This window comes from Ailuropoda melanoleuca, chromosome 2 (assembly GCF_002007445.2).
Source record: "Ailuropoda melanoleuca isolate Jingjing chromosome 2, ASM200744v2, whole genome shotgun sequence".
NCBI classification, from domain to species: domain Eukaryota; kingdom Metazoa; phylum Chordata; class Mammalia; order Carnivora; family Ursidae; genus Ailuropoda; species Ailuropoda melanoleuca.
In genome coordinates this window covers 59,227,464-59,254,465 of record NC_048219.1, presented here as the reverse complement: position 1 = coordinate 59,254,465, position 27,002 = coordinate 59,227,464, and the positions used below count along the sequence as shown (strand labels likewise).

The 27,002-nt window shown below is 35.1% G+C and overlaps 1 protein-coding gene across 2 annotated transcripts in view; it reads right to left on the bottom strand.

The window, feature by feature from the left end:
- The window catches only part of PKN2 (protein kinase N2), a 131,585-nt gene that overhangs the window by 21,202 nt on the left and 83,381 nt on the right, over positions 1 to 27,002 (bottom strand). Inside the window, exons 7-15 of one of the 2 annotated variants that reach the window (XM_002917667.4) lie at positions 23,064 to 23,249; positions 21,842 to 21,951; positions 6,569 to 6,712; positions 6,174 to 6,249; positions 5,415 to 5,589; positions 5,053 to 5,179; positions 4,434 to 4,564; positions 4,276 to 4,351; positions 4,106 to 4,197 (exon numbers count right to left, since the gene is read on the bottom strand). In XM_002917667.4, the coding sequence (XP_002917713.1) occupies positions 4,106 to 4,197; positions 4,276 to 4,351; positions 4,434 to 4,564; positions 5,053 to 5,179; positions 5,415 to 5,589; positions 6,174 to 6,249; positions 6,569 to 6,712; positions 21,842 to 21,951; positions 23,064 to 23,249 (1,117 nt within the window). The remainder of the gene's footprint in view (positions 1 to 4,105; positions 4,198 to 4,275; positions 4,352 to 4,433; positions 4,565 to 5,052; positions 5,180 to 5,414; positions 5,590 to 6,173; positions 6,250 to 6,568; positions 6,713 to 21,841; positions 21,952 to 23,063; positions 23,250 to 27,002) is intronic. The other variant, XM_034653822.1, reaches the window with a different exon arrangement.

Genomic DNA, 27,002 nt, shown 5'->3' with positions numbered 1-27,002 from the left:
ATTGAGAATCACTGATCACAATGCCTCTTAAAATGGCTTTAATGCCATTCACAGGAATGCTTTGATGAGGGCTAGCAATACTGATGAGGACTAGAGAGATGTCTCCGACTCTTAGGTAAAGGAGACAGGATCTTTATAGCCCAAAATTGTCACAATAATTTCAAGCATTTTACAGCACACTAAAAAGCTATTCTGTAACAGTCTAACTTTTCCCAACCTTACCTAAATTGTATATTTCCCTTAAAAGTTCATGGAACAATCCAACCTTAATTCAAAACTTCAAATTTTATTCATTCTGTCCGGAACAATTTTCCTCTAACTTGTCATTTAACTTCTCTCCATATTCCCAAACATCTTCAATCTGTCAAAGAACAGCACAAATCCAATCTCTCTTATAAGGCCTTACCTAAATCCATCCGCACACCACGATGTTCCCCTTTCTCTGAGCTACTACTGTCTGTACTGTTTATTTTAAACTCAAACATATCTAGCCTCTTTTATTTACATTACTAATGTACTTTTATTTCCCTAATTCCATCCTAATATATTTTGTGCACCTCCTTCAGAGTTCAGTACATTATTAGACATTCTAGAAGCTTGTATAAATAGTTATTTTGGTCAGTGGAAAACAACATCGTTAATAAGACTAAGGTCTTAGGAATGAATCATATTCATATATATTTAATATGTATGTATAGATTTTCAGGTATAAATAAATGTTTATTTATACATAAAATAAACATACATTTATTTATTTACTTACATTGGAAGATTTTGTTTATTTATTTGAGAGAGAGAGAACATGAGGAGGAGAGGCAGGGGAAGAGGGAGAAGCAGACTCTCCACTGAGTGGGGAGGTGGACTCAGGACTCAATCCCAGGACCCTGAGATCATGACCTGAGCCAAATTCAGACACTTAACTAACTGGGCCATCCAGGTGTCCCAATGTATATTTATAATATCTGATTAGCTGTGCTTTTGTTCTATGACTGCAAAAATATACTTCCGACCAATATAATTCTTTTTTTTTTTTTTTAAAGATTTTATTTATTTATTTGACAGAGATAGAGACAGCCAGCGAGAGAGGGAACACAAGCAAGGGGAGTGGGAGAGGAAGAAGCAGGTTCCCAGCAGAGGAGCCTGATGTGGGGCTCGATCCCAGAACGCCGGGATCATGCCCTGAGCTGAAGGCAGATGCTTAACGACTGAGCCACCCAGGCGCCCCCCGACCAATATAATTCTAGTAATCTTCTGTTATCTTGAAATATGAACTGGTAAGAAAAGGAAGCTGAATGAGGAGGCACTACAGGGACATAAATGTAACATTCTTACTCAGGACTGGGCACAGATGGGACAGAGAATTTTCTACTAATGGTAGGTGGAGAATGCAATCTTTGTAAATGAATCACATTACTTTGGAGTTAGTCCGTAATTTTCATCTTAAAAAGAGGCTGATTGGTATTTTCTATGACCTTTTTTNATGCAATCTTTGTAAATGAATCACATTACTTTGGAGTTAGTCCGTAATTTTCATCTTAAAAAGAGGCTGATTGGTATTTTCTATGACCTATTTTTTTTTTTAAAAGGGCCGTTTTCTAAGTAAAATAATAAAATTCAGACTAGAGAAAGAACACTTAGAAAGGATAAACTGTCATTAAGTATTTTGGAAACATCTATTTTAAAAAAAACAAAACCCAGTAATATGCAGTAACATCAAATTCTATGGATCTATTAAAAGGATGAACTAGGAAGTGAATATAAAGCAATCTGCTTACTTATTAGTTTGAGTTGTTTACTATTCAGAATTCTAAGTTATAAATATGTATTTCTTTTCAAAATATGTTCGTCTTTTTTTTAATTTGCTATTCTTTTCTTGCTTTCCTCTAATTGCTCCTTTTTGCTGCCTTCCTCAAATTCCTTCTAACAGTGAGCTTTATTTCTCATTCCAGATTTTCTATTTCTCTGTTTTTGTACCAGTTCTACTGAAGATTATTTTACTTCCACGTTACTGAATATGTGGATTTATAACTGAAGTTAGTAAGGATCACTCATCAACTTTTCACCGAACCTGGATTAATTTTCAGAAGGGGTAACAGCCTAGGTTCTGGCTAAAGCTCCATCCTCTGATCTGGACATTCTTCATTAATAGTAATATTAATGTTATTCTGTCTAGGTTTAATTAGAAAGTGTTCTTCTATAAAGACTTGGCTCAAAGTAGTAACAAGGTAGCAGGAAGCTATATAAACCACAAAGATTAACAGAGGTAGTACCAGTTTATTATTATTTTTCAAAAAAAATGAATTTACCATTCACAGATCTGTAATAAAGCAAATATTTTTCCATGACAGAAAAATATCTGACCCTAGTATTACAGCAGTTATAAACAGACTGAGAGTGTAATTAAAGGTTTGCTTTAACCAACTACTTCGGTAAAATAAAAATACAGTTCTAAGCATATCCTATGGTGCACAGAATATTATATAAATATTCAGCAAACTCCTCTCTGAGTAGTTTACTTATCAAGAAAGAGTTTATTTTGATGTAGTTGAGGGATGTGGAAAACAGGTAAAAAATAAATAGGAAAATCCAAAAGGATTTTTTTTTTCTTTTTACATAAAGGAAAACTTCAAGATCTATCCTAATTCTAAGAACTTCCCAGGGCGCCTGGGTGGCACAGTCGGTTGAATGACCGACTCTTGATTTCAGCCCAGGTCATGATCTCAGGGTTGTGAGATCAAGCCCCATAATGGGCTCCTTGTGGGGTTCAGCCCTCAGCTTGGAGTCTGCTTAAGTTTCTCTCCCTCCACCCCTCCCCAGCCTAAGCACACACGCTCTCAATCTCTCAAATAAATAAATGAATAAATAAATAAATCATAAAAAAGAAAGAAAGAAAGAACTTCCCATATGGGGGGAAAAACATTATAAGTAGCAATTTGGGTGTGTGTGTGTGTGTGTGTGTGTGTAGCATTTAATTCATTAAGGCAAGCATTACCAAAAAATATGTTTTAAAAATATGCAGGTTAACTGAGGTTCAAAGATGTTCAGTGAATTGCCCCGGGGTCAGGTCAAATCATTATTTAAGAAGGAACAACGAGGAATAGAGAAGCCAGTCTTTTCACTCATAGTCCTAGGCTCTCTTCATATACAGGGCTGTCTTCTATTAATATCAACTGATGCTTGCAAGTGGTTTATGACAAATACTGCTCATAAATATCAAATAAAAGTCTCTCTCTGTAGTAAATATGCTACTTGTTATACAATAAATTTGTATTTAATCACTCTATTAAGGCAGCCTTTTTAAAGCATATTCTCTAACCTAATTATAATATCGTTCCCGAAGTCCTTGCATTTTAAAAATCGTACATAAAGTCCTTGCATTTTAAAAATCGTATCCATATCAATTTACATTTATTAAACCCAGACAGGTAAGATGCTCTGGTTAGGGGCACCTGGGTGGCTCAGTTGGTTAAGCGTCTGCCTTTGATCCGGGGTCCTGGAATCGAGCCCCATGCTGGGCTCCCTGCTCTGCGGGGAGGCCTGCTTCTCCCTCTCCCTCTGCCTGCCGCTCCCCCTGCTTGTTTCTCTCTGTCACATAAATAAATAAAAATCTTTAATTAAAAAAAAATGCTCTGGTTAAAAAATACCATTTTAAGAAAAATGAAAGAAAAAACAGATATAGGTGCATTTTAAAAAGCAGAATTAACCACTTGGTTAAGTACAGATTACCTGTAACTGACATTCTATTACTCCTATAATATGAAATGGGAAATAGTCTCATCTGACCACAGGTGAGTAACACTTCCTGTTTCACATAAACACTTTACCATCTCCAAGTATAAAAAACTTAACAATTAATTTAAACATTTCATCATTTTCCCTGGTACCCACTAACCAGTAAACTGTCATAAGGAGAAGTTGGCTAGAAAGAAAAACAGTAATTAATGCCTATCTTACATCAAGTATTGATACATTAATTTAGTTTCTTCACATACTACGGAAATGGAAAGTTTTGCTGTTGCAATATATACATCAATTTTCATGACCTTGAGTTAAAACTACAGAAAAATAAAAAATTTCATTAAAAAAAAAAAAAACAACAACTAACCTGTCTACTTCATCTCGAGCTACAATGTCTCCTTTCTTTAAGGCTTTTATAGCAAACATCTCGTTTGTGTGTTTATATTCAGCCAAAAGCACCTGAAATGAGATTAAAATAAGTATTTTCTATTTGAGTTATTACTTTCCTAGTCATTCCAAGAAAACTTAAAAGATTACCTTTCCAAAATGTCCTCTACCCAAGACAGCGCAACATCTGAAGTCTTGTAGATTAAACTGAAACATCTGTTGAGATCTGAAAATAGTATGCCAATTAAAAATAAGGCAAAAATATGGGTCCAAATATGTAGCAGCAAAGCTCTGTATATATTCTTTACCTTCTCTCCTCAAATTCTCGAATACCACTGTACCCTAGGCCTGGTTGAGAAATATCAGGCTCATATTCAGATGGAGATTTCGGAAGTATACTATTTCTATCATTCTCAATATCAAAGACAGTTTCTGAATCCTATAAAATATTAAATACTCATTAAATCATAGAAATATTGAGAAAACAACTTATTTGGTAAAGATAAAGTTTTAAAATGTCAAAAGTCAATATAAATATTAGCAAGAAAAGTAAAATTCAGAAAATGGACATTCTTACAGTTATTAATTTTATATTACTTATTTAAAAATTTTGAAAAATGAACATTATCATAATCATCAATGCATATTCAGAAATCACGTTAACCAAGTTAGAAGATGAAGAGTGTTTGAAGCAATGTATCATCTAATATCAACCATGCTCGTATGCTCCTTTTACCTGCAACAGCCTGTTCCATCTGTATTGGCCCACAATCTTCCAGAAGTTTTATGTTTCACTCACAAGAAGCATAAAAACACAGTTCACACAGGTAATTTAAATTAATTGAAATGTACACCTCATTCACTATAATGCTTTTATCGGTAATTCATTCGGTAAAAAGGAATTATACAAGGTTTAAAATGCCTTGCCTGTCCTGGTGTATCCAAATCTCTTAATTTAGCAGATTCATCTATTTCTCCAAGGGAAGAATCACGTGGTGGGGCCGGAGGAGGTTCAGGTTCAAGATCAAAGTCCAATTTGGTTACTGCAGAATCACTTATAGAAGATAAAGTAATTCACCAAAAACAGTAATCAAAAGTATATATTTTAAATAGCTTTAAAATTAAAGCAAACAATTTTATTTTTTATTATTTTAAAGTAAACAAAACACTAATTTCAAAATGCTATTTGGAAAAAAATCAGACTTTTAAAAGACCCACTGTAAGCAGTATGTATGAATGTTACAATAACTATTTCATAAAAGCAATGCTTAAAAATCTTAGACACATACCTAGCTGGAGGTACTAGTTCAGGGATGCGTACATCAACCACTGGCACTGTAGCAGGCACAGGAGCTTGAGGGCTGAAGGTGCCAGAATGATTTACTGTAGGAATAGCTCTTCTCACTAGCCTTCCCCAAGTGGCAATATTAATATTCATCTGAGGAGCTCTGAGAAATGTTTTGCCTGTGGATATTGTGAATAAAGAAATAGAATAAGTAATTTTTTTACATATTACCAAAAGCCATAACTCAAAAATTCATATTCATTGGTTTATAATTTATGAAGAACAAACAAAATTTGTCACTTAAAAAATAGTTCTTAACTCTTTGTTATAAAGGCTAGTGCAAAATAGTGAAAATAGTTTTAAAAATAAATAGGTAGGCACTGTTTGTTTTTTTAAGTCTAGCAATGCTATGTGGGTAAGGTTTAAAAAAGAATTCTCTTAAAAGAATGAACTTTTAGAGATACTAACTATAATATTTATGGATGAATCAATATGGTGTCTATGTTTGCTTCATATAATCTGAGGTAGTATGTGGATGGGCTATAGATGAAACAAAATTGCCCAGGAGTTGACTGCTGTTGAGGCTGAGTACTAGTGTCTCTACTTATGGATATGTCTGAAATGTTCCTTAATAAAAAAAGTTAGAAATGAATGAACAAATAAAAGGACAACAAAAACCAAAGATGGGTACCACTTTAAAATATAGCTCTTCTATGAATAAGAATATACCAAAAGATATTATATTTGATTCCTTAGTAACTACCTTGTTGTTTTGAAAAAATTTTCTTTTGTCTTTGGAGTTTGGGTCTTCTTTCAATAACTGGATTAAAAAAGGTAACCTGCAGTGAAGAAAATTCAAGTTGACATGAGTACAGCTTTGGATTTATGGTTCATGAAATTCACTAAATTTCTAAGTTTTGGAAACAAGAGAATCTTAGATATAATTTAAGCCCAACTTCTTATTTTCTAGGTGAGAAAGCAGACCTAGAGAGGATAAATGATTTGTCTTAAGGTAATACACCTATGCAGTAGTAGAGTTGAGCCAAGAATTCAAGTTGTCTGTCATTCAGCCTAATACTCTTTCTACTTCTATATTATGCTGCCTACATACATAATTTCAATTATAGTGATGCACATTTAATAAAATACATTTATTACCTCTGCAAATAAAGTACCCTGTGGTTCCAAATAGAGACACATGCCATGTCGTTGGTTGTCTAAAAAATCTTCTAACCTCAGAAATTTTACAGCACACAGAGATCGCCAATCACGCCAATAAACTGAAATTTCCAGTTCACGTGACTAGGATAATTAAAAAAAAAATAAAACAGAGAAGACATCATTGGACACACACTTGAATAAAAGATCACAAAAAATATAAAATACAAATACAATAAACAAAGATAACACACAAAAGTCACACTGTTTTGAAGAGTGCTTTGTAATGTTTCTCTATTATATATTATTTTAACAAACTTATATATTTTAACTCCAAGGAAGAAATTTATATTCCACCAGTCTCCAGCTAAGATATTCTTTTTTTTTTTTTAACAAAGAATACACAACTGGGAACAACCAATACAGAAGAATGACCACAGAAACTCTTCCCCATGTCATAGCTTCAGTCTTGATATCACTTACTGCGCTATTACTGAAAGACCTCAGTGCTCCCTCAAAGAACCCATTTCAAACTGTCTTATTTCCTTATACCAATGTTGGATTAGGGAAAGGTCTTTATTTCCATATTAAATAGCATTTATTCTGCACTTACAGTGTGCCACACACTGAAAGTATTAGGTCATTTAATCTTCAAAAGAATACCAACAGGTAATAGGACTAGTGATAGCAGGGGCCTGTGCAGGCAGGAAAGGGAAATTCGGAGTAAGTTTTATAAAAAAGATGTTCATTTATTACAACTTTCTCCCTCACAGAAGGCAGCAAATTAGCAACAGCCTGAGTGTCCAGAAAACTAGGTACAAGTATATTATACCATATCCATATGAGAGAATACTCTGTAATCATTAAAAATAATGCTTATGTGAAAAAACATATTTAAGGTTTTAACAATCAATTAGAACACAGTTTATAAATAGGCAGGTAAAGCCATAAACTGCCCTCTACATATATGTTATAATCTACATACATTTTAATTAGAAGCACCAGAATTCTCCATTACTTTGTTTTTCAGCATTTTGCAGACCATCCACAGGAAGAGCTAAATGTTTTCCCCCCCTTAGGCTCAACAAAGTAATAAGTTACTTCTTTCATTTAAGAACTTTCAGTTTATGAACTTATGCCTATTACATAAGCTTCTAGCACACATAATAACAAATCTTTTTGCTTTAAATGAGTTGATGCAAATGAACACAAAAAACTTATAAAAAACAGAACATGAAAAAATGAGTAAAAACACAATGCACCAGAAGGTGTCATAACTAATCAGAAAAAGGTATCTATGGCAGTATGTGAACTCAGGGCCATCTCCTGCTGCTCTCTGAAACATAATTACTACGAGAGAGTATTTGTCATGAAAGAGGAAGTATGAGTGGAGTATAATTCTTTTAAGACCAGCAAATGGCATCTACTCAAGTTAAAAGTGTTTTGGGAAGTTATTTTGGGAAATAAGCTAGGTGAATAACTGAACCAGGGATTGGTAATTTACACTACACTGTTTCAGACTACAGGAGAGGTGTCCTTTCTCCTGTCATATTCCACAGTGTCAGGGAGGAAGATCTGTGATGGACCAGGCAGACAGACGCAAGGCGCTGGGGATGGAATCAGTACTTGTTAGAAGTTCTTACACTTTCACACTGCTAACACTTAACACATGGTTAAGATTATATCTTTCTTTGGATGAGAAGAGATCCAATCACTTCATTTGTATTTATTCTAGCCACTCAGATAAAATGTATCGACTCATTTCTCTTTCGGCTTTCACTTCATTCCCTTTTAAACTGAAGAGTGTTAGAAAGATCTAAGATTTGAGATGGAAGGCTAGCTTTCCTGGAGCTCTACACTGAAGTTTTAGGTATTAAGCTCTTCATTCTTTGTGACTTTGCATTCTTCCTTGTGAATATGACTCTCTACGATTTAAGGGGGGAAGGTGACTGTGATCTAGAGCAGATTCAGATCTTTTTAAGTCAATATAACACTGTTTCATGAAACCCTAAATCTACTTCAGTCTCTAACATACAGTGTGATCTGGATAGGTAAAGCAGGAATACAGCACCTAAAAAGGAAAATACCTATTTTATATAGAGATGTCACTAATGTTTATTGAATTTAAACTGTAAGTGTGACTGCTTATTTGCTGGCAATTTTCCAGATGTAGGCCAGTACTAGAAAGCAAGTACATCTTTCTAGGTAATGTCAAACTCTAAGAGCAACAAAATTCTAGATGGAGTAAAATCACTACCAAAATAGCTGAGCAGTATGATCTGAGCTACTCATGGGCAGTACTGGCAAACTGCCCGAACTTGTGCTTCATTTGGTCTTATTATGAATTTGAACTTAGAATCAAAGAAAAAACCCTGTGGTAGATTTAAGGCACCGATATGATTTGTCTGAAGTTCTGAAAGTAAACAGAAAAATGTAAGACTTTGAATCAACCGTACAAGTAGGACAGGAAGGAGAACAACTTAAAAAATGTGCTGCAATTTAAAAAACCCAGCACACATCTAGCATAAAAAGAAGTGAGGCATCAAGAAGGCTGAAGTTCCCAAACTGAGAGGAACTCTTGGGGCAATGAAGGATATTTTAACTTTACAAAGGAAACACAGTGACACCTGTGGGACACCAAAAGAAATACCTCACAGTAAGTTTGGTTTCAACATCAGAATGGACCACATTCCTTTTGATGACATCTTATCTTTGCTAAACTGGATTTTCAACAATTGATTTTTCTACATGAAAAATCAATGTGTAAGAGGAGGTATGGGTGCTGTGTTCAATCTGATTCCATGCTTTGAGAAATTATATAGTATACAACAGGCAGACTCCATTAATAACTGGCTACATAAAAATGAAATAAAATTATCTTTTCTCTCAATTTTTTTTCTTAAAAAGTACTAGTTTGTTAAGACATAAATACTAAACATTTTTCAGTAATTACTTTTTGAATGAAATTGTGTATATTTAAAGTGCATATCATGATATTTTGATATATGTATACACTATCAAGATTCCTCCCATCTAGTTAATTAAGACATCCATCACTTCACGTATTTTATATTTGAGGAGAACATTTAAGTTCTATTCTTTCAGTAAATTTCATTTACATTGTTGGCTAATTGAATTTAAATTAAAAAATTTCATTTACACAGTATTATTAGCTATAGTTACCATGTTACACATTGGATACTCAGACCTTATTCATTTTATAACTAAGATTTTTTTTTTTTTTTTTTAACTAACCTCTCCATATTTTCCCCACCCCCTAGTTCCTGGCCACCACTTCTCTATCTCATTTCCAGGTGTCTGACTTTTTAAATTTTTTTTTAAGATACCACATATAAATGATACCATGCAGTATTTGTCTTTGTCTGGCTTATTTCACTTAGCATAATGTCCTCAACGTCATCCATGTTGTTGCAAATAGCAGGATTTCCTCTTTCTCATGGTTGACTAATGTTCCATATATATCTCACATCTCATCTTCTTTATCCATTCATCCTTTGACAGAGAGGTTGTTTCCATAACTTGGCCATTGTGAGTAATGCTGCAATGAACATGGAAGTGCAGATAGCTCTTTGATGTTTTCATTTTTTTTGAATATATACCCAGGAGTGGGACTGACGAATCATATGGCAGATCTATTTTTAATTTTTTGAGAAACCTTTATACTATTTTTCATAGTGGCTGCACCAATTTACATTTCCATCAATAGTGCACAAAGGTTTCTTTTTCTCCACATCCTTGTCTACACTTGTCATCTCTTCTCTTCTTGATGACAGCCATTCTAACAGGTGTGAGGTTATAACTCCTTGGGGTTTTGACTTGCCATTTCCTTGATGATTAGTGACGCTGAGGACCTTTTCATGTACCTGTTGACTATGTGAATGTGTTCTTTAGAAAAATATCTATTCAGTTTCTGTCCATTTTTTAATCAGATTTTTTTTTGCTATTGAGTTATAGGACCTTTTTATATATTTTGAATGTTGACTCCTTATGAGATCTATGATTTGCAAATACTTTCTCCCACTCTGTAGGATGCTTTTTCATTTTGTTCATGTTTCCTTCCCTGCACAGAAGCTTTTTAGTATTTCTTAATAAATGAAATTATTGGATATTTCTTTTGGCCTGGACACACACTGTTTAAAAAAAACAAAAAAGAAAACAAAAACAAAACTAGAACACTGTGGATGCTGTGAATCAAGAAAGTCAGGGAACCTCTAACAGAAGAAAATGAAAGCTAGGCTCCACTGCTGAAAAAAAAAGGTGGGGGGGGCAAAAAGCAAAGCATGGGAAATTCAAGAGCCAAAGAAAGGTAAGACTTTGTAAATGTACAACATGGCAGATATCACATTAATTGGTCTTCTATTAATTGGCTTTCCATGGTCTTCTGAAGACAACACAGGCTTGGGAAACACCAGTTAGGGTCCCAGAAGCAAAGAAACTGCACACTCAAAGAGTTTGGATTTTATTTATTTTTTAAAAGTTTTTATTTATTTATTTGACAGAGAGACAGAGAGAGAGAGAGCATGGGGGGGGGAGAGGGAGAAGCAGACCCCCCCACTGAGCAGGAAGCCTGACATGGGGTTTGATCCCCAGGACCCTGGGATCATGACCTGAGCCGAAGGCAGACAACACTTAACCAACTGAACCACACAGGCTCCCCAAAGAGTTTGAATTTTAAAAATTGGCTATTTATGGAGGTGTGATTAAAGTTAAGAAACCAACAAGGACGGGAAGCAACTGACATCTATCAACAGTAGAAAACCATTACCACCCCTAGCCTCAATGGGCAAAAGGCATAGTTACCAGAAGCCAATGAGAACTAAACCTTGGGAAAGGGACCGTCCAACAGGAGCTGTAGCCATAGTTGAACAAATACTGTGAAAACAGGCAAGGAGAGAAGGAAACAAACACCTTGACTTCTCTCTCCTCCTGCCCTCATACTTCCTAATAATGTCTCCCATTGTAAGTCAGAGCTTAGTGGTTCAAGTCCACAGCTATCACTGCTCCAGGGGCAAAGCATAGGACAGGGAAGGGGGCCACTGAAGTCCACTAGGGGCAAACAGAAAACAACTACATCAGGAAACAGTAATATCCCTTGAGTTCAGGAGTCCAATAAGGGTGATTTTTCCAGCTGGACTGAATGTGACAAAAAAGAGGGAAACCTTAGATCTTTGGGGAGGATGGGAAATACAGAGAGGAGAGTTCAAGACAGATAATGGAGAATATGAGGTTGTGATATTTGCTTGAAAAATCTCCCTCCTACAGATGTGGGTGACTCTGCTCCCTTCATAAGGAAAGAGAGAAGTAAGCAATTACAATACAAACTAGTGCTTTAACAGTTTTATATATAAACTGCTTCCTATCTATATCAATTCATATTGTATAAAAAGTTCCAAAGACTCCCTATTACTCTAAACCTATTATAAACTTTCCTGCCTCTGTGTCTTTAAATAGTTTCTATGTCTAGTCCTGTATCTTATTCCCCAGCCAAAACCTATGTTGTCATTTCAAACTGCTCTTTCCTCTGTACCAGTCCAAATTCACCTTTCATCAAGACCAAATTAAACATCCATCTCCCTCACAAGGACATTCATGACTAAATCCAGGACATATGTCTTTCCCTTGAGTTTTTAGATGTGTATAACTTTTTGTTTATCTTTCTAAGGACTTGTGTTCTCAAATCTGAGGATTCATGTTTGTCATCATTTCTGGAAAATCCTAGGTCATTATTGCTTCAGACATGACCACTGCCCCATTTTCTCCACTACCACATTCTGGAACTCCACTTAGTGTGTTAGTCATTTTCATCCTATTCTTTATGTCTCTTAGCCTCTCTTTTATGTTTTTCATCTCTTTGTTTCTTTGTGTTGCACTAGGGCAACTTCTTTTGCTTGATCTTCCATACCACTAAATCCTCTGTTATTTAACCCATCCACTTAGTTTTCAATTGCAAATGTTGTTATTTCTGATATTTGTTAAATTTTATTTCATTCTGCTTCCCACCCAGCTTCAACAATTTACCAATGGCAATCATGTTTCACTGCCACCATTCCCCCAATTATTTTTGAAGCACATCTCAGATGCCTACTATTTCATTTTGCTTTTTAAAAACTTTGCCTAGTCTTTTTGTCACTCACTCTTTGCTCATGTTTTCAAATTCCTCTATTATTTAAGTAACTTAAACATTTATATTATATTCTACAAAGAAAAATCCCATTATCTATTGCTGCTTACTGATGGTGGTTGTATCCTTACATATTTTAAAATTTTTGATGCACGCTCATGTTGGGCAGAATTCTTCCCTAAGCTTCTGAAACACCATTTAATAGTTCTTTATTTTGTTTCAAACTGTTTTCTTTAAACCTACCAGACCATAGGGTACCTTATGGAGAGAGCATTTCTTACTGTTTTGTATTTCTCACAGTGCTAAATGTAGGCCTTTGCATGTTACTTTAAAGATCACAGAGGTAGAAAAAAAGCTAAAATGCTGATACTGTGCTAGAGGACAATAACAGGTAAGACATAAGAGAATAAGTAAGACTCAGTTGTGTGGGGGAGGATGGGAGTAGGTAAGAAAGAAGATATTTTCAAAATGTATATGACCCCCCCCCCAGATTCTAATGTGTGTCATTCTGGGAATCTATTTGGGAATCACTGTACCAACCAGAGTGTGTCACCTGGGTATGCTGAGGTAGGGGGGAAAAAGAGGAAATTGAAAAAACCTGTTTTTTAGTTTTAAAGATATTTTACATAAGTTATTTTCATTCATTCTGTTAATACTCAATGAATATTTATCCTAAGTACTATGACAGAGATACAAAGACAAACAATGTATGGTCCTGTTCTCAAATAGTTCATAGTTTTGTTGGGGAGATGGAAATGTAAATACTGGCAATAGAGAGGCATATACAATTGGCGCAATGACACAAAAGGGAGAACTGACCAATTTTTCCTAAGGGAAAGGTAGGAGGAAGATCAGAAAAGGTAAGAATTGCTCAAACTGGGTTTTCAGATATAAACTACAAGATTAAAGGAGAGAACACAGTAGTCACAGGGGAAAGAATGTACAAGGTTAAGCATGCATAAAGTATATTGTAGGGATAGGAAATAGTTTCATCTAGTGAAAGCCTAGAATATAAGTAGGAATACTTTTGGAAATAAAAATGAGAAGATGGGCAGAGACAGGTCATGAAGGGCTTTGTATGACTTGCAAAAGTATTTGGTCTTTAACTTGTAAATTATATGCTGGCACTAAAGGATTTAAAATATAGAGGAGCAGAGGTCAGATCAGATCAGGCAATATAATAATTAAAAACAAGGCCTCTAGAATCAAGATTGCTTGGTAGTGCATACTCAATTAATTTCTACAGAACAACAGACAGGTTGAAATCTTACTCGACACCACTTACTAGTTTTGTGACCTTGGGCAAGTTACTTACTTACCCTTTTTGAGCCTCAGTTTGCTCATCTGTAAAGTATGTTTGATAATGGTATCAACCACCTAGGGTTGTATGAAAATTAAGAGTTAAGACAAGCTCAGCACATAGTCAGTAAATGTCAGCTTTTACCATTATTATTGTGATAAGTGATTAAGAAAATCTATATGGGAAACAAACAGACAAGTTAGCTCACTATTAAAAAGAACATACTGGTTTCAGGTAAGACTTGGCTTTAGTGTCAAATGCTTGCGTTGATTCCCAGAATGCTTTCTAGATGTGTGGTCAAGAACAGTTATTTAACTTTTGGAACCTCAGTAATCCCCAAAACAGTGACACTATATGTAATGTGTGTTGTTCAGGACCAGCAGAAGTTTCAGTGTAATGTGTAATGAATGATTGGGAGAGGAAGAACAGATTGTGAACACAAATTACTACTTCTAGAATCCTGACTATGAAAGAGAGGCCTATCAGAAGAGCTATGAAGAAGCAAAACAAACAAACAAAAAAATTCTTTTAATGGGAGGAATGTGAACATATGCAGTAAGAAACAGAGGTGAGAAGAAAGGAGGAGGTTAAAAAAAAATACAGGGGACAGCTTGGGTAATGGAACAGAGTTTAGGAGATGAGATAGAATGGAAAATGGAGGACAAACTAATTCTTATAGGCTCTCACAGGATAGAGAGAGACCTCTTTTTCTAAAACCAATGAGGAAGATACAGAAATATTTGCAGGTGATGGAGGAATTTGAGGAAGCTGTATCCTAATGATCTTAATCTTATCTATAAAACAGAAGCAAAGGGATCTGAGATGCAGGACAACTTTTACAAGCCCAGCTGAGGTTAGAAACTAAAATTTATAGTAATAGGTATGATTAATATTTCAGCAGCATTCAGTAGATTAGAGCAGAAAAGACAGATGGTAGGACTGATTTGCTGTTGGGCGTTTCCATAACAGGTGTTGATATAAAGACAAAATTGAAGAATGCTTTATGTGGAGGCATCAGTAAGGACATGGCTTGGGATGACTAGTTTTAGGATACACAGAAAATAAAATTTAATTTGTAAGGGGCTCATAGCCCCTTCTTCAGTCCCCTTCTGAAGAATCAAGGAAATGGAAATAGTTGATCAAATATCTAGTTCTGTGGTAATAAGGAAGAGAGCCAGATGAGTAACAATTAATTACATGAGCTGTCACTTACTACATAACCATTATCTGCATAACCATCAATCTTGGTGCTTGTAACTATCTCATTTAGAGAAGTAAAAGGTATGGTGAAAGTCTGGCATATCAAATTTAAGATTTCAGAACAATTCATTGCTAAAATGACAATAAGTAAAGGTATACTGTGGCTGAGGTGCTCGAAGAACTTTGAGATAATACTATGTTAAGTAGGTTGTTTACATACATAGTTTTGTTCTTTTTTTCCTTTAATCCTCCATAATGATGCTGAAGTGAAGAACCAAAGTCCTTAAGGAATACTGGAAACTGTCTGGTGATCAAGTGATGATAGGGATGGGGAAAAAATAGTAGATGATTATATACATAGTTCACTGTCTCAGAGGACTCAGCCTCAGAGGAGAATATGATGTGTCATTCGATAGAATTTGGAAGCAGCAGAAAGGTAAGAAGGGTAAATATTTTCATAGTTTCTGTTTCTTTTTCTAATTTTTTACAGGCTCTACACCAACATGGGGCTTGAACTCATGACCCTGAGATGAAGACATGCATGCACTACTGACTGAGCCATTCAGGGCACCTGCAGTTCCATTTTAAGTTAAAAAACAGCATCTCAGATTGAACAATATGGTCATGTCAGACAGCTCATACATAGAAGAAATTAAAATGTCTTTGTATTCCTATTCTATGGCTTGTTTCCCTAGAAGGACTAAGGGAATTCAGGGAAAATGAGATATTACATAGCTACTATTGTGTTTACAATAAACATTAAAAAGGACCAAATTTTATAAGAAAATATAAAAAGGGTAACCTGATAAGAATAGAAAGAACACAGCACTGACAGGAGATTTCATTAAGAATCCTGCATTATGGGGGTGCCTGGCTGGTTCAGTCAGTGGAGTGACTCTTGATTTTGGGCTTGTGAGTTTGAGCCCCACGTTGGGCATAGATATTACTTAATAAAAAAATAAAAAAACAAAAGAACCTGGATTATTATGAAAAGCAGAAGCACACCCATAAATATAGAGAACAAATGGATGGTTGCCAGAGGGATAGGGGTGGACTGAGGGGATGGGCAAAATGGGTGATGGGGCGTGGCAGATACAGGCTTACAGTTATGGAATAAGTCACAGGAAAAAAGGATAAAACCATAAGGAACATAATCAATGGTATTATAATAGCTTTGTATGGTGACAAAGTAGCTACACTTGTGGTGAGCAGAGAAATAACGTACAAATTCGTTGAGTACTATATTGTACACCTGAAAAATACTGTGTCAACTACACTTCAGTAAAAATAAAAAAAAATAACTCTGGATTATACCTTAAGCTTGTTATTTATAATTCTTAGGCCATAATTTTCTTATTAATTTATAAAATGGGGGACTGAATTACATCAGCAATTTTCAAAGCTTGTTTTTCTTAAGGGGCAAATTCCAAATGATATCTTACCCAGAGTACCAAAAAACCCCAAAAAGTCTGTGTTGCCTCCTAAGACAATTCTACAGAGCCCTGACCTACCAGGAACATAATCTGGGCTTTCTTAGATTATTCTAGGTCTAGATTATTTCCAGAGTATCTCCTAACTCCAAAAAGACCTATGAATCTTTGTATCTTGAAGAAGATAGAAACAGTATAAATAACTAAGTTCCAGAATCCCATAGAAAAGTAACTTGACATTTGAGTTCATGCTAGGCATGAACACATCAGACAGTTTAAAATAACATTTTCTATAAATACTTCAATAAACATTTTCCATAAATAAATATTCTATAAATATAAGGGATAAAGTAAAAGGGTAAAAGGCACATGAAAAAGTCAAATGAGCTATGTAAACACAAGCAGTTTTCATGATAAGGAATGTGGTCTCTGCCCAAAAGAAGTTTCTAATCAAATTAGGGATAAGCAACATGCCTACCAGGAACCTAGAAGGTCTAGTTGGCTTCAGGGATGAATAGCTTTACTTGGTCATGCACTGTTTTCAAATTTTGAAAGGGAGGACTACTCCAAAGTGGAAGGACTATCTGAAGTCATGGAAACAAAAACCATCTTAGGTGAAATCACCACTGCAGGTAACGAACAACCAATCAACAGTTGTCAGTCTTTATAGTTTTCTAAACTTGTAGTCTGGGTAATTTTAAATTATTACTCTATAACACAATAACCTGGCTACAAGAGAAACCTTTTAGCTGTTTTCCCTCTAACAATAATTCTCTGAGTTTCATTTTTTTTTTTTTTAAGATCTGCTTATTTTGGAGAGAGAGAAAGACAGCACATGTGCACCCATGAGCAAGCGGGAGGGGCAGGGAGAAGGGAATCTCGAGCAGACGCCCCACTGAGCGCAGACTGATGAGAAGGGGGCTCGATCTCACAACCCTGAGATCATGACCTGAGCTGAAATCAGGAGTTGGATGCTTAACCAAGTGAACCACTCAGGTGCCCCTCTTTGACTTTCATTTTGATCATATCATTCATCAAAAATCCTATAATTACTTTAAATAGGCTCTGCAGTGAAAGAAAATGATATTCAACCAATTAATTCCCCATAACCTACCATACTCTTCTATTACACTTAAATTCATAGCCAATCACACATCAAAGCCTAGGGCTAAAGAAAGAACTAATGCCATCGAGTGGCTAAAATGTGCCAGGCAGTGAAAGAGATTTTATATACACTACCTCAGTTTTTCTAAGAGTCCTGTAAAGATTACAGCTGACCCTTGAACAACACAAGGGTTAAAGGCACCAACCCTTGTGTAGTCAAAAATCTGAGTATAACTTCTGACTCCCCAATACTTAACTAATAGTCTACAGTTGACTGGAAACCTTACTGATAACACAGTCAACTTACATGAATTTTGTATGTTATATGTATTATATACCATATTCTTATAATAAAGTAAGCTAGAGAAAAAAATATTAAGAAAATCGTAAGAGAAAATACATCTATAGTACTTTACTGTACAATATCCATATATTAAGTGGATGTGCACAATTCAAACCTGTGTTGTTCAAGAGTTAAGTGTATATTTTATCCCCATTATAGAGATGGTGAAAGAAATGCCCAGTAGTAAGATCATGTAACTTGTCTACTATCTAAGCTAGTAAGTAAGTAGCAGACAGACAATGAACTCAATTTGCCTGGCTTCAAAACCAATGTTATAGCAAATCTAATACATTAAAAATGAATGGAAACTAAAAGAATCATTTTATGGTCATAAATATTTATATGTATTCACACAGTTTAGAAAGAAGCCACAAATATAACAAGACATGAAAACGATATCTATCTATACTAACAACCCCAACTATTATTTCCCTCTCTAGTGGGCTTGACTGAATTATACTGATCTATTTAAATAGCTAATTTATAGCACATAACAATGCTGGTTCTTCTACCCTGAAAGAGAAAATACCAGAGTTGAAAAAAAATCTTAGAAGTGTAACTTTTTTCTGATACAAGAATTCCTTTAAAATCTCTTTTAGAAGTTGCTCATTCAACTTTATTGAGAGAGAACTTAACTATTTTCTATAGTGCTCATTTCATTTTTTAACATATTTTCCTTTGTACTGAAATAAAAAAAAAAAATCTGCCATCCATTGACTTTTGCTTTGTCCTCTACAGCCACAAAGTATAGTCAATCCAAGGATGGAACATGTACAACAGCTTACCACTTGCCACTTCTCCAAGAATTTGGTAAACACTGCTACTTGATCAGTATAATCTCTGAAAACCAAGATCCATCCAGTAAACCTTAACAATGAGCTCCAGGAAGTCACTACCAATTAATAACAATAAACACACACAAATTAAAATCTCATTGCTATCCCTACCCTAACTTTCCCCCCACATGTTCCTCCGTTTAACTTTCAAGACAGTTATCGAATCTTTGTTAAATTTCTTCTTTAATAGACTTTTCAAAAATCCCATTTTCTTCAATTGTTTGATATGTAACAGGATTTTCATCATCTCACCATTCCTGCAATTACTCACTGGATAAGCTTTTATAATGTTTATCTAAGGTATGATCTGATTCAACTCAAAGTTTTTGACTTCTCTTTGGCAAACCTTTCTCCTCCTACCCTTGGGATACTGCTTAAGATTTGGCTGTTAGATTTTTGTTTTCTTTCTTTACAAACTCTTTCTCACTGGTGTTAGTCTTTTATCAGCTTCTATAGTACATAGTACTTACTTCTATAAGATCATTTACCATAGATAAATCAAATGATGTCAACTCCCCTATTAAGAGCCCTTCAACTGTCTCCCAATTCTTATAAAAATCCTAGTGATTTGGCATGTACCTACATCTCCTTCACTTTTACACTGATCTTCTGTCTTACAATTTTTATTCTTAAAACATATCAGGTTCTCTCCTACCTGAGAGGTTGTATATTTTGTCTCCTCTTGCTGGGAATACTCTCCCTGGGTCTTTACAAGTCTGGCAACTTTTCACCCATCAGGTCTCAGGTCAAATGTAGCCTCCTCAAGTGACTCCCCAATTACTCTATCTAAAGTAGCCCCCACCCCCTTACTACACCACCCTATTTACTTCCTTTGCTGTACTTGCAGTTTTTTTTTTTAAACTAGTTTACCTATTTATTTTCCCTCATTACGATATAAGGCCCTGGTATATGGACTTTGGAGTTTTGATCAATCATTATTAGTATCTAGAATGGTGCTTGGCACAGAATAGAAAATCAGTGATTATTAAGCCTAAGAGTTCTGTTACAGCCATGAGCATATGTTATCTTTGTAAATCTAGAACCTAGTAAAAAGCCTGTTACATATATAAGATGTTCAACAGATATTTGTGAAATGAATGGATTGATCTTACCCACTTGGATGGCATTCGCTGTGACCTCTAGTCAGATGATCTCCTAATCTGCTTATTCAGCCCTGACTTTTAGTTCCACATCTTTATTTAGTTGCTAAGTAACTAGGTATAGAACCCATTCCCTTCCAATATAGTTTTTTTCTAATCACTGTGGCATTATTTTCTTTGCAGCTTAGAGACAAATTCCTTCCCTTGTACTCAAATCTAACTAGTTACTAATACTACTTTTTCCTTCATTTCCTATATATATCTTTTTCTATTCCTACTGCCAAATTTTACTTGAAGCTCTCCTAATCTTACAGTTGTAGCACTGTAGTAGCTGCCTGCCAATATGCATACCTCTAGTTCCTCTTCCCTCAAATTCGTTCTACATACAAATTCCAAGATCAACTTTTCCATTATGTCTCTTCCATCCCATCTCCCATATCAACAAGTATAAACACCTTAGCCCAGCATTCTAAAACCTCAACATCATTTAAACTGAGATTATCAAAACAAAGGTGTACTTGGGAAACGAGGTGGCAGATTCTTACAATTTCAGATGTAACAGTAAAAAATTCTGCAACTAATCAGGTATGTACTGACGACCACTGAAGTATAAGTTCCTTGAGGAACCTCGAAAAACCTTATTTATATTGTTCATTGCTAATCTACTACCTGGAAGTGCTGGGAATATAGTAGATACCAATGAATATTTGTTGATTAAATGAACGAATAATTTCATAGTCATTTTTAATGAATAAATGAATGATCCTAAATGAGAGAATGAATGCCAAGATGAAGGTCATGTTCTTTGAAAATCAGTTTGGTATTAAGACACATGGAGATTAGTTAGTAAATCACTTTAGTAAAAAAAAAAAGCCAACATTAATTTATTACCAGTTGTCTTAAGATTTTTTTTTTTACATATCTCACTGAAGTTGGTGGTATTAAAGCTAAGAAAACGGGTATACATAAAGGTGAACCATTTTGCTCAAGTATATACAACATTATTTGAACCAAGAAAAGCAGTGATGAGGGCCTGATTAGGATGCTGGTTATGAGGAAAGAAAAAAATAAATTGGAAAAATATTTTTAAAATAGAGGCTACTAGAGCAGTAATCACCACCTCACATCATCAAACACTGTAAATCTGCTTTCACTAATATATGTAATTTAAAAATGACAAATGTATCATCAACCTAAATACAAAATGATAAAAAGCTTGATAGCTTTCTTATTTTTTAGGCAATATTGGGGTCAAGTTCTCATATTTTCTTCCCACACCCCAGTACATGGAGTAGAATCTAAATAATAAAGTTAGCACCATGGACTTGAATCTACTGTGGACCAAGTTTACTTCTGCTGGATTCTAAAGCTACATATTGCATTCTAGCCATTCGCATCAATTTATGAAAGCCACTGAGACACATGGAAGGCTGAGTAAGCATGCACATTAGTGCATTTCAAATCCAGCTTTGATACTATAACCTACAAATGGTGAGTCAGAAGAATCACCTTAGTTGTTAGAGAGTGCATTACTCAAAAAATTTATTTCAATATTAGCTCTCACTTGGTTGTCTTTTAGGTTAACACAAACTAGACCTTTTCAAATCACTGCACAAGCAAAGCTACTGTAGCACTCCCATGTTCACCTCTGTCTTAAGGTAGACCTTCATAACTCACCAGATGAGGAATATCAAAAATTCCTGGTTCTTCATTTATTGTGTTAAAAATAAAACTTTTCAAAGTCTTCTAAGACAGAAAATTTACATTCAAAATGAAAGATAAATATAATGAAAATTCAAGTAAATGTTTTCATCTTACCCTGTCCAGTTCCAGTGTAAACTTCTGGTCCCATGACTGATTGGAAATGGGTTTCCAGCTCGTTTGACCAACCACAGTATTATCTAGCTTCAAAACTGCACAGACATCATCTGTAATTAAAATTTATAAACTTGCTTAAATATTTTAAAACCTTTTTAAAACAGAAGTACCACCGTTTAATAGCAACAAAAGTCTTATGATCCTAAGGGGGTCATAAGGGGTTTCTTTTTTCCTTTTCTTTTTTAGAGAGGGAGGGGGGCTAGAGGGGGAGACAGAGAGAGAATCTTAAGCAGGTTCCATGCCCAGCACAGAACTGATGTGGGGCTCGATCTCACAACCCTGAGATCATGACCTGAGGGGAAACCAAGTGTGGGAGGCTTAAGCAACTGAGCCACCCAGGTGCCCTGAATGTAACGTCTTTCTTAATTCTGAAGCTTTTGGGTCTTAAATGGCTACTTTTATATGTACATACATTCCCACTAGATGCTCCCAACTTATCCTTTGAGTCTGAGAAAAACACAAAGATTAAATGCTATCTATTTTGTATGTGTGCATGTTTGTATATCATCCAGTTTTTCAGCCTCTACACTTCTATTTATAGAGCTTGTTACCTCAGGCAATTTTTATTTTCACACTTTTCCTAAAAGCTCTTTCTATATACAGAAAAGCACTGACATATTCACCTCTGTACTCTATAGTACGTTGAATTATCACAGGCCTTTCTCCCCCACTTCCAGTTACACGTTTGTATCACAGTTTATAATTACAATTTAGAATGTCTCCAAAGTGCTTCATAAACCTGTTGCATAATACTCTTACCACCCCCACCATTTGTTTGCTAACTGAGCTACTACCCTAGTAAACATGTTTGGTCCAGTGTTTACCAAAATTTCAATGCTAGTTTAGAAGTGTCACTATATCATTAAAAGAATCAAGATGTAACAAGTCTAATAGCCTCTGAACACTTTCAGTTTCCATAATGATACTATTTCATTCTTCCAAAAGACTTAATGCTATACGTCATTCAGCTTTCTAAGATAATTTCAATAAATTTTGGTTGCGTTTGTTTTCCTAACGATACAGCTTTTAATATTTTAAAATTATAGAAATCATAATTGTAAAGATTTTTGTTCAACTCTGTCTCTTCCCATTGCTATTCCCATTGCTAAGTCCTTTGTATAGACCTTTGTTATACAATTTTTTAAAAATCTGGTTACTGAACTGGATAAGTCGTCGGTTTTTAGGAGATTTCGACTACTTCCACTTTTACTTTTACTTGTTCTGCTCATGAAAGATGATCTGGTTTCACTTGGACTCCAACCGGGTAGTGCAACCGATGTTGCTTTTGACCGTCCAGGAACATTCTCTAGAATATCTTGACAGCCCATAAGACGAACTTCCAAAGTACCTGTTAGCATGAACAAATATCAAATAAGAACATCAATTTTTTTTAAAGATTTTATTTATTTATTTGAGAGAGAGAGAGAGAGCACAAACGGGGAGGGGCAGAGGGAGAAGCAGACTTCCCACTGAGTAGGGAGCCAGACGTGGGCTGGATTCCAGAACTCTAAGATCATGACCAGACACGAAGGCAGACACTTAACCAACTAAGCCACCCAGGTGCCCTAGAACATCAATTCTTTATATAGAACTATGTCTTTGTTACCTATTCAGAAACAGTGGGAGAAAAAAAAAGATGTGCTAAAATAACAAAATCTCTTCTCCCAGAGGATCTGTGAGGTAACTAATAATCTTTCCTGTTTTAATTAGAGAAACCTATTGAAAATTCTTAATTAACACAAATATAAGAAATTTTAAGGAAAGAACAGCACCTCCCCAAAACTGTCTGCAGGGCATAAAACCAGTTACATAAACTTCTTATATGTCTAAATACTCATTTATATCATTTATATAATTACATGGAAGAATTACAGAATTATGTTGCTAAACCATGTGGGAGGAGAAACATAAAGCCAAATAATATGCCCATTACAATAAAAATACAGAAATTAGAAACAAGGACATCTGACTATGTGAAAAACAGTTGTGTTTAGTAGTTATGCAGTTAACGTGGAAAAAGACTTTATAGGGTTTTTTTGCATAAATAAATGGGTTTCTGTTCTATTTAAGATGTAAAACAATATTAACTTTCCATTCTAATAGTTTAGTGAGTCAAATAATTATGGACTCTAATTATCTAGGCATAAAATAATTGCAATTTCCTTAGGCAAATAAATACTAAAGGTGTTCAAATGAAAATGAGGAACTGTGAAGCCATGCAGAGATACGGCTTTGTCATCATTTGGGCTAGACTTAGTATATTAGAATTTAAAAATGATGCTACAGTATTAAAATGTTAGATATTGCACAGAGAATAACATTTTAGGAAGAGTATTTCCTGGTCCCATTAAACTTAAATAATTAAAGCTTCACTTTATTTAAAATTTTTAATTATTTAAAGTAACCAAAGGACTTTTAACAAAGTAAAAAACTAGATTTATGCTCAACTCAAACTAAAAAAAAAATTAAACAAAATATGTCAAAAAAGTGCTAAAGACACTGGATGTCAGGCAATGAAGAACACTGATACTCAAGAGATGGGAAACAAATAAAATGAACCTGAAGACTGCTCAAGTTTACTGCTTTGAATATACCTAGGACATAGTGCAGGGAGGGGGAACTCAGGGGCAGCCAAGTGGACTACCTGAGTTAAGGAACCAGAACTGAGAGTACTGACACAGAACTGACCAAGGTGGCTAGAATTCACAGGCAGAAGAGAAGAAAACAGCTCTCCAGAGGGAGAACTAAGATGTGGGGAGGTTTCCCCTGATCAAGTATTCAGTCTTACCCCAGTAGTACAGAATAATTACCCTTATACTAAAGGATGCTCTGGTCTGCATAAGAAATCTTAAAAGCAATACTCAGATCAAATTATTTACAGGTAACTTAACCGTGACCCAGAACAAAGCTCAAGACTATTTACAGGAATACAAAAATATCCAGCACTTGAGAAACTAAAACTCAATGTTTGGCATCTAATCAGAGACTACCAGGTACATTTGTTTTCTATTGCTGGATTACCAATTACCACAAATATAGTGGCTTAACACAACACCTATTTATTACCTCACAATTCTGTAGGTCAGAGTCTACGTAGGTTGCCTGTACTCTCTGCTAGAAATCTCACAAGGCTGAAATCATCATGTCTGCCAGGCTGGGCTCTTGTCTGGAAGCTCTCAAGAAACTGCTTTCAAGCTTATTCAGATTGTTGGCAGAATCCAGTTTCTAGCAGACATAGGATTGGGGTCCCTATTTCCTTGCTAGCTGATGGCCAGGGGTTGTCTTCAAGTTCTAAAGGCCACCTGAATTCCTCACTACATGGCTGGCTCTATTTCCAAGCCAGCAATGGCACATACAATCTTTTTCATGATTCAGATCTTTCTTCCCTGTCTGCCACTGGCCAGAGAAAATTCTCTGCTTTCAGGGGACTCGTGATCATATCGGGCCTACCAATATCATTCCCCTTTACATTAATGCAAAGACAACTGATTAGTAACCTTAACCACACAGGTAAAATCCACTGTGCCATATAACATAATATTATCACTGGACTGATATACCTCATCGTATTCACAGGAGAGGGGTTCCCAGGGTCATTCTTAAAATTTTGCCTATCCTACCAGGCAAGCAGATAAACAGAAAAAAAAGACCCATAGTAAGAAAAGAAATCAAATAGGGGCGCCTGGGTGGCACAGCGGTTAAGCGTCTGCCTTCGGCTCAGGGCGTGATCCCGGCGTTGTGGGATCGCCCCACATCAGGCTCCTCTGCTATGAGCCTGCTTCTTCCTCTCCCACTCCCCCTGCTTGTGTTCCCTCTCTCGCTGGCTGTCTCTATCTCTGTCGAATAAATAAATAAAATCTTTAAAAAAAAAAAAAAAAAGAAATCAAATAAAAATCAATCCANTTCTCTCGCTGGCTGTCTCTATCTCTGTCGAATAAATAAATAAAATCTTTAAAAAAAAAAAAAAGAAATCAAATAAAAATCAATCCCAAACTGACATAAATGCTAGGATTAGCAGATAAACACATTCACACAGTTATTAAAATTCTATTCCATCTGTTCAAAAAGTTGAATAGACACATAGAATAAAAAAGATCCAAAACAAAATTTTAGAGATAAAAACTACCATGTTTGAGATTTAAGGAAAATACTGAGATGGGATTGGTGGTAGATTATACATTGCAAAGAAAAGGCTAGTGAACTTGAAGCTATAGCAATGATATAGAAATGATCAAAAATAAGAGAAAGATTTGAGGGAAAAAAAAAACAGTGCATATGTAAACTGTGAGTTTAACTTCAAGTGGCCTGATATATTTGCAATTAAGTCCCTGATAAAGAGCAGAGAGAATGGGAACAGAAACATATTTGAAAAAATAATGGCTGAAAATTTTCCACATTTGATGAAAACTATAAACCCAGAAAGTATCCAAGAATTTCGATAAACATCAAACAAAAGAGAAAAAAGTAAATCACATGAAAGCATACTATAATCTAATTTCTCAAAACAAATAATAAAGAGAAAATATTAAAAGAAGCCAGAGGAAAAAAAGACACAGTACAAAGATCAGGATGGCAGTGGATTTCTCATTAGAAACAATGAAAGCAAGACAGAGAAGCATCAACATTAACATACAAGGAAATGAACAAGTAAATAAACTGTGAACTTAGAATTCTAGACTCACTGAAGATATCTTTCAAAAATGAAGAGTTTTCAGATATAAAAATGGGTAAAGAATCCATTATCAGTCACTACCATATGATCCAGCCATATCATTCCTATTTAACCAACTGAAATCTACATTTACACAAAAACTGCACAAGGATGTTATTAAAAGCTATATTTGAAAAAATACAAAATGGAAACAACTCAAATGTCTATCACAGGTGAATGGATAAACAAATTATGGAATATCCACACAACTAAATACTACTGATAATAGAGAGGAATTACTGATACATGCAACACAGATGAGTATCATAGTAATTATCCAGAGTGAAAAAGGCCAGAAATCCCTCTCCCAAAAGAAAACAGTATCTACTGTATGATTCCATTTACATTAAATTCTACAAAATACAAACTAATAGCAAGTGACAAACAGGT